General features: G+C 37.2%; 1 protein-coding gene across 3 annotated transcripts in view; it reads right to left on the bottom strand.

Annotated features, from left to right (window-relative positions):
• THSD7A (thrombospondin type 1 domain containing 7A) overlaps nucleotides 1-7,571 on the bottom strand; it is a 186,897-nt gene that overhangs the window by 59,166 nt on the left and 120,160 nt on the right. For all 3 annotated transcript variants that reach the window (XM_015558202.1, XM_015558203.1, XM_015558204.1), the window contains 2 exons: nucleotides 2,895-3,027; nucleotides 1,465-1,568 (listed from right to left, as the gene is read on the bottom strand). In XM_015558202.1, coding sequence (XP_015413688.1) covers nucleotides 1,465-1,568; nucleotides 2,895-3,027 — 237 coding nt within the window. The remainder of the gene's footprint in view (nucleotides 1-1,464; nucleotides 1,569-2,894; nucleotides 3,028-7,571) is intronic.

Raw genomic sequence — 7,571 nt, 5'->3', positions numbered from 1 at the left:
TGTAGGGCCCAGATTGCACACAAATGTGTGCTTGATTCAAGGAGGAATTAGTAGGACATGACAAGAAGATCTCATGTCACTCAATTTCTCGATGAATGGGTTGAAATGCAAATGCCTTTCTATTCTAAATACCTAAGTCTCTATAACTGTAACGGAGACAGTTATTTTTTAGCTAAAGCTGATGGTGGAAGATGCATAATGAAAATGAAACATATAAAATACATTTCCAAAAGTCCATAGTTAGTCATTATTATTTGTAAACTAAATTTTATATTTCAAATAAAGACTTCTAAAATGATGATTATATAAATAGAAGAGTTCTACAAAGAAGTAGCAGTTGTTATTTTTTCCAAATTAGGGAAGCAATCTTCTCTTTGCAAAGAAAATGGGCTCCAGGTCACATCCGCAAAGGCTGGAATTCTATTCTGTGTTTTGACTTTTGCATCATCAAATACATAACAACAAACGAGGGATCAAAAGATGTTTTTATAAATGAAAGAGAGGTGGTGGCAGTGTTTTCAATTGTATATTCAACTACATTTTAGGTATGTAGGAGTTACATGCTGAAAGTCAACGTGAGTAGAAACTACCATGTACTCTTTAAAGACTGAATTTGCCACATACATAAATAACATGTCCAAAGCTTCGAATGTAAGTATTATTCATAATACCCAGTAAATAATATTGACAAATTTGAAACATTTCCGTCACTCATTTCTTCAGGATTCCACGTTATCCAGCAGTGCAGACAGACTGCTGTCCACATATGGCAGGTTGGAGTACATAAATCTGCCATTTAAAAATCAGTACTGCATAGGAACAAAACTGGGGATATGTTAGGGATGTCATTGCTGGGAATTTCTGGGAAACTTAACCCATTATATTGCATTGCATGCACACACGTATGTAATGCAGATGGGCCTTTCTTTTCAGGATCTTACTGTGTTTTTTTTTAGTTTTTTTTTTTTATTATTAAGGTATTACAAATGTGTCCTCATCTCCCCCATTAACCCCCAACCTCCCCCCCCACACACACACACTCATGCTCCCATCCCCCTGTTGTCCATGTCCATTGGTTTGGCTTATATACATGTATACACTGTTAAGGTGACAAGCAAAAGTATTATGGAAGACCACGATCCCCAAACTAACCACCACAACTAACAACAAGCTGCAGTGTACAATCTCTGTCATAACCCTCTGAAAAGCTTCATCTGATTGTCTTGTAGATATCAGTAAGGGAAAAACTCAAGCAGAGGAATTATAGGCTAATGTCAAAGAACAAAGGGCACACTTTAAAAAGACATGTCCCTGAGCTACGCAGGATGAGTGGTAAGCAGATTCATGTCTGCTCTGCTCCATTGGCTAAGCATGGCATCAAATGACAAACTTATCAAGCTGGTGGGTAAGTTAGAGATGTTGGAGAAATGAAAAGCAAATCAGCTGTGGAATGAGGCCTCCCACCTCTGGCCTGTCGTCCGGGCCCACAGCCTTCCTGTGCTCCAGGGCTGTCCTGCTGCACGCTCCAAGGGACCAGTTGGCACCGGCGCCATTTGTGCGTCTTCCACCTAGAAGGAAAGGAAAGAAACCTCACGGAGAGGAAGCAAAAACGCCAGGCAAACCAGGGCTATGGCGACATGGAAATATGACTGTGGCCACTGCAAAGAGAAATTTATTTGACGATGCTCAGTCCTATCTAAATGTAATGTAGGTCTCCAAGGCATTAGAAAAAGGCAGCATTAAATAGAGCAGTGCTTTCTATGGTAGTGGAGACATAGTTCATAAGAATGTGGCCAAGAACATAGTTCATAAGAACTTGTGGCCAAGTTCTATAAGAATAAACTCTATAGAAAGCATTTAGCCTTCTTAATGATGAGGATTGCCAGCAGGTGTGCCCGATGGTACCAGAGTGACGCATTCTGTTTAGTAGAGGTATGTTTATTTTATATTCAAGTTATAAAACTGCAATTCATGTCATGAGCCTTTTCTATAGTGTTCTTTTGGTTAGTGTTGTAGCGATAACTCAGAAACTGCGATTATAATGCACCTTACAAAGACAAATCCGCCAAATAAATACATTTAGTCTAATTCAGTGGTCGGCAAACTTCGGCTCAGCAAACCACGGCTCACGAGCCACTCGCGAGCCGCGGTTTGCCGACCACGCGTCTAATTGATGTTAGTGTTCACCGTCTAAACATGCAATTATACTATTTTTTGTAATTATTATTTGTCAGAATTAAATACAGATAAATGAAGATGGCAGATCTGCCGTCAATTTCACCTTAAATTGCTATTTTGTGATCACACATTCCATCAATGGATGCCATAATATTTCATTTGTTGTCAGGATTGCAATTATATGCCGTATTGTTTCAATTAGGTCTGTACTTTCTTTTCATAGTTCTGAAGAAAAATTTCTCTAATAACTATCAAGATGATGCTATATAACTTTAATAACCTTAATTTTCTTTGAGGTGGCCAAAAATGAATAGAACAAATGCCTTACTAGCATCATTGAGGTAAAGATGTCATTTTGTCAGCAAGGATGCCAGCATTTGGGAGGAACAGGTGCTTAGGCCATTCTTCTAAGTGAAAAAGAATTGCTTCCTAAAGCATATATTTACATAATTATTAAAAGCGTCTCTGCATTCCTTAGCGTTTACGTCAACATACAAAATTTTCCCAAACTGCTGGAGCTAACAATACAGCATGGAGATTTATGTAATTGTCTCCCTGGAGATCATTTCAGTAGGCGAACGGCTCTTTTAAAGAGGTAAGCGATGGCACCTACAGCTATAAACATCCCACACTTCACTGAGCCTGCAGGACAGCATTGGACTTGAAGCATTTTGCTCAATGCATCGGTCACAGTGCTTTTTCTTTCCCTCTATTACCTGTAGCTTTGGCACATTTGAGGGGCCTCGCAGGCTTTCTCTTCATAGAGAGGCTCCGTGCAGTCCCTGCCTCCGTTGGCTGGCAGCTGAATGATGACCCGGTGCCGAGACTGCTTCTTGACTCCGGAACTCCCTAGAACGAGGCAGCTTTTTAACCTCTGTGCTCTGAACTGATAAAAAGACTCTTCAAATACCATCCTGTGTGAAGAAAGCACATGGCCTCTAGCTACACGTGCTTTGACATCCCTGAATGAGAGGACACATCTAGTCTAATCATTTCCTAAATCCTCCCAAAGACTGCTTATACTGAAAACCCAATCAAATTCTATTTAAAAATGGGAAGAATGAGGAAAACAGTTCCATAGTCAACGAGGCTTCCCAATGCACAGTTGCAAAGTAATTGCTCTTTTGTATGTTCCTTGCCCCTTGAGAAATATGACAGCTCTAATTAATTTATTTTTCTCTACCTTAAGTTTATTTTCATGCCATTTCACATAGCCCTGTTTACCACACGGGACTCATACACATGTAATGAATCTTTCTTAGGAGAATATATTCCAGATTTTAATGAGAAATTTTATTTCTTTGTTATTCACTTAATTTGAAATGCATAACTCATAAATTATTCTAGTCATTTATTATTCATGTTAAACAGTCTAAGATCTTCAATTCAGGTCACATTTTAACATCAGGGTTGTACGTAGTGAAATGAAAGTCACTTCCTAGAGGCAGAATTTTTAGAGAAGCATTCGAAATAGTGATCATTACTCTAAGTAAGTAACTCCAAATTGTGTTTGAAAGCCAACGGAAATAAGATTTATCTACAATGAAGAGATCAAATTGACAGTATGATTGATATAAAGATGCTCAAAATTTTTTAGTATTAGAAACAGATCATGTATAAGACTTGCCAACTTTAATAAAAAATATATTCCAACTTATAATAAATACACTTTAGAGATGAATAGCTGCATGGCACAATTTCACTCATAAAAGAATTCCCTCAAGAATTATTTTAATGGAGTTGGCACGATGCATTTAAATTTTTTGTAAGATCATTAAATACTTAATATGTAGACCACAGGAACAGAGAAATTTAGAAGGGTTAGCAGCCCCGAACAATGAAAGTTTAACCAGAAATGAAATGAAGCATTCTTAAAGTTATTATGTTAGTAGAAAAATATGATTTGACAATTAGAACTTTCTAATAACGAAACATCCTTTCTCATGAAGTTAAGGTATCCCTCAATGGGGTCTGGGCAACTGATTCCCAGCCATGTGGATTGAAGATTACTGTGTTAGATGTGTGAATGGATCAAATTAGTGATTCCTAAATGGCTGACTGCATAGGATAATTTCCTTAAAAAGACAAAAACAAAACCATTTCTCAGAATTTTTGGGAGCTGAGTTTAAAAGTCTGATTTTTACAAAGCTTGCCAAAAAACTGTGATGAATACCAAGGCTTAAGATCTACTAGAATAGACAACCTTGTATGCCTTGTCCCAATTTCAGATAGTATGGTTCATGTGTAATTTTTAAGATTACTCCCATTGTGGGGGAAACCTGTACTATTAATGATTGTATTAACTATATTAGTGAATAACTGGAATACTACAGGTAATGGAGTAGGGAATTAGGGACTGGAGGTAGTGAGTAGCAGAGAACTCAAGTATTTGAAAATACTGTCATGGACATTTTTAGTTTAAAAGTAGTGGTATGAATGCTAGCTCCAACTTTTACATGTTAAAAATCCTTTATCTAGTAAAGATCTAAAAAAATGCCTATAGGACTTTTAATAAAATTGCTAATGCAGTCTTCATCCATTTTATTGTCCAATGACTCCTATTTTTAAGGCCCAGGTGAGAGATTCCTCTAATAATGTAGAGCTAGGAAAAATTTTGTTTCCCCTGACAATCAGTTAAGAATCCACTGTGCTTCCATTTTTGGCTTTGTTCACCAAAATCTCAGAACTAATTTTCTTCTCAATTGCAGCCGCTTACCTTAATTCTAATTTCATAGTATAATTTTTCTCTTCTTCTCCCATTTACTATTTGACTCCATCCTTCTTTTACACTTTCTATTATTATTTTTGCTTATAATCTTCTTAAAAGAGTATACACACTAAACGACCGTTTTTGTCATTCGTTTAGTATTGGGGGAAGGAAGGAGGTGCTTGTTTTCTAACAGGGAAAAGAGGAAAAGAATACAGAGGAGCAGGCCTTTGCTTCCCAGGGGTTCGATCATTCTCCCACCCTCTGAACCTGCAGATAGACAACAGACATGGAGTTTGGAACAAGGGATCCAGACAAAGCAGGTGACTGTGAGTTCAGCATCAGGGGCACCTTATAAGGCTGAAGCTTTGGGTCATTAACCCCCTAGATGTCACCTGGGACATAGGCAGGGCTGTTCAGACCGGGGAAGCAGCAGTCAAATGTGAGGATTTCATTTTTACTTTGTTTTTTGACTTGAAAGCAAAAACGTCACCTAATGTACAACTCTGACATATTCTAGTGCCTTCGCAACACAACCTCCATAGTCTGCATTTAATATATAAGGCTATGATGACTGTTTCTCACTTCCATAGTTGGTTCCATCTTGGCAATCCATTTAGTCTTATAAAAAGTTCAAATACCTTAACCTTGTGCAGCCCACAGGGACAGAGATTGTGACCTGATTCGAGTGAAACATTTCAAAGCCATAACATGTAGAGAGGAAGTTTAATGGGGTTACACAGGAAGTGTCATGACACCCATGTTTCTACCCACTAAGAGGTTCATTTCTTCTCAGCTCTCAGTTAAATTACTTGTGCATTCAAAGAAACAGCACTGTAAGCTCATCCAGGTTATAGAGCTCTCAGATCAAAGTACAGACAAAAGGAGAGCTATGGCACACAATAAAAAAAAAAAGGAAGGTTCCCCACTAACAATTTGAACTGGCAAACTAGAATTTTACAACCTTCATAATTTCCTGTTTGTACTTATACCCAGTTTATTACATGTGGTTAATACACATATATAGTTTCCATTTATCTTTGTGGTTTAGCTCCAAGAACAATAGTTACACTTACCAAGGACTTAATAAATATTTGCTGAATGAGAAAACACACTTATTTCATTTCTTCTCAACTGGATTATTAACATCTTCTATTTCTTTTATCCATCTCCTTACAGTAGTAAAAACATGGGGACTAAGCCTGCACATTGAGGATTAATAAAAAAATAAGGTTTCACTTTGTCCTTTGGAAATAATAAGCATGGGGAAAATAAAGGAATATTCCTGTAGTGTTTATACTGGAAACTACCTATATAGGATACAAATAGAAAAAAAATGGATTATATATTCAGAAAACAATTATGTGATGATGGGGCACATGGATTCAGAGGGTAATGTAATCTCTCACAGTTACAGCACTTTTCAGATACTTTAAGACGTTCAAGATGAATTTCACTAGAGAAATGACTTGGTGGAAGGATTTAGAAGGCAGGCAAAACTAAGATTTGTTAAGCTGGATGTGGAAGGAATAGCAGGACAGAGGAGCACAGCAGTAGGAAATTGGAAAAGAAATGTTTCATGCAAGAAGCAAAATGTAAAGGTATTTTTCCTATCTTTGGGGTAATTTTAAGGAAGTAGTGCTTAAAGGCATCAAGGTAGAATAGATGCCTCTTCAATATCCCTTCTAGATCTCAATTAAATAAATGTAGCGTGAAAAGGGGGAGGGTAAATAGAAATTGAGCAGCTAAATGCATTATTTGGTAAAAAAAAATAATGATATTTTAAAGATTAGAGCTCCAAATAATTTATATGTATAAATGTTTTCTATTTTTAAAAACTACCCTTTGTAAAGTTTATGAAAATTTTTAAAAAGTTAACAAGTGCACTGGTTTAAGAATTACTCTCTTACTCAATTTCTGATCTTTGTTGCATTCAACACATATCTTGAGAGAGGGCTGAACAACATTTCAAATAATTCTTTTTGTTCTTGCTGGAATGCTAAGCTATTCTGTTCCATTTTCTGCAATACTAAAGCATAATTTTACCTCTTTAAATTACTTTTTAAAAGGAGGTTAGCTCCACACATTCATTAATTCAAAACTCCTATAAACTTTAGACTTCACCCTCATAACTAACTTCGAAAGAACCACCCCATCACTGAATTAATTTTCTGTGGCTGTTATCTATCCTTGAACATTCAACTTTGTTTGCATTTTTTAATTGTGTGAGAAATTCAGTGTCATTTCAATGAAATGTGGACCATTCCCATTTCATACCAAATAATGAAAAACTAACCACATATCATTGCTTTATTTTCCTTGTAACAAAAGGCTAGTTTCCTAACACCATTGTATTGTTCTTCTCTGTTTCAGCAATCTATGGGCACAACAGAAAAGGCTTCTCCAAGAAACAAAGCATTTGGCACTGCTGTCCAACAGCAGCCCTCTCCTGCCCCTTAGTCTTTATTTCCTCAACATGCAATTACAGTTCTTCCTTTTAAGTCTGAGTGCCTAGACCGAGGGTTTCTAAAGCCCTTTGTTTTGGAGACTCAGTCAACATACCATAGAGCTGCCACACTGAACGGGCAGGGCTGATCTGCTCCTGGTGAGGTGACCTGCACTCAACCAAACACAGTCCCACCTCTCCGAGAGTCTCTAGCTCACAGGACAGCAGTTCTGAGCTGGC

This window comes from Myotis davidii, unplaced genomic scaffold, assembly GCF_000327345.1.
Source record: "Myotis davidii unplaced genomic scaffold, ASM32734v1 scaffold168, whole genome shotgun sequence".
NCBI classification, from domain to species: domain Eukaryota; kingdom Metazoa; phylum Chordata; class Mammalia; order Chiroptera; family Vespertilionidae; genus Myotis; species Myotis davidii.
The sequence above is the reverse complement of the archived record's forward strand: the minus strand, read 5'-3'. Positions and strand labels throughout refer to the sequence as shown.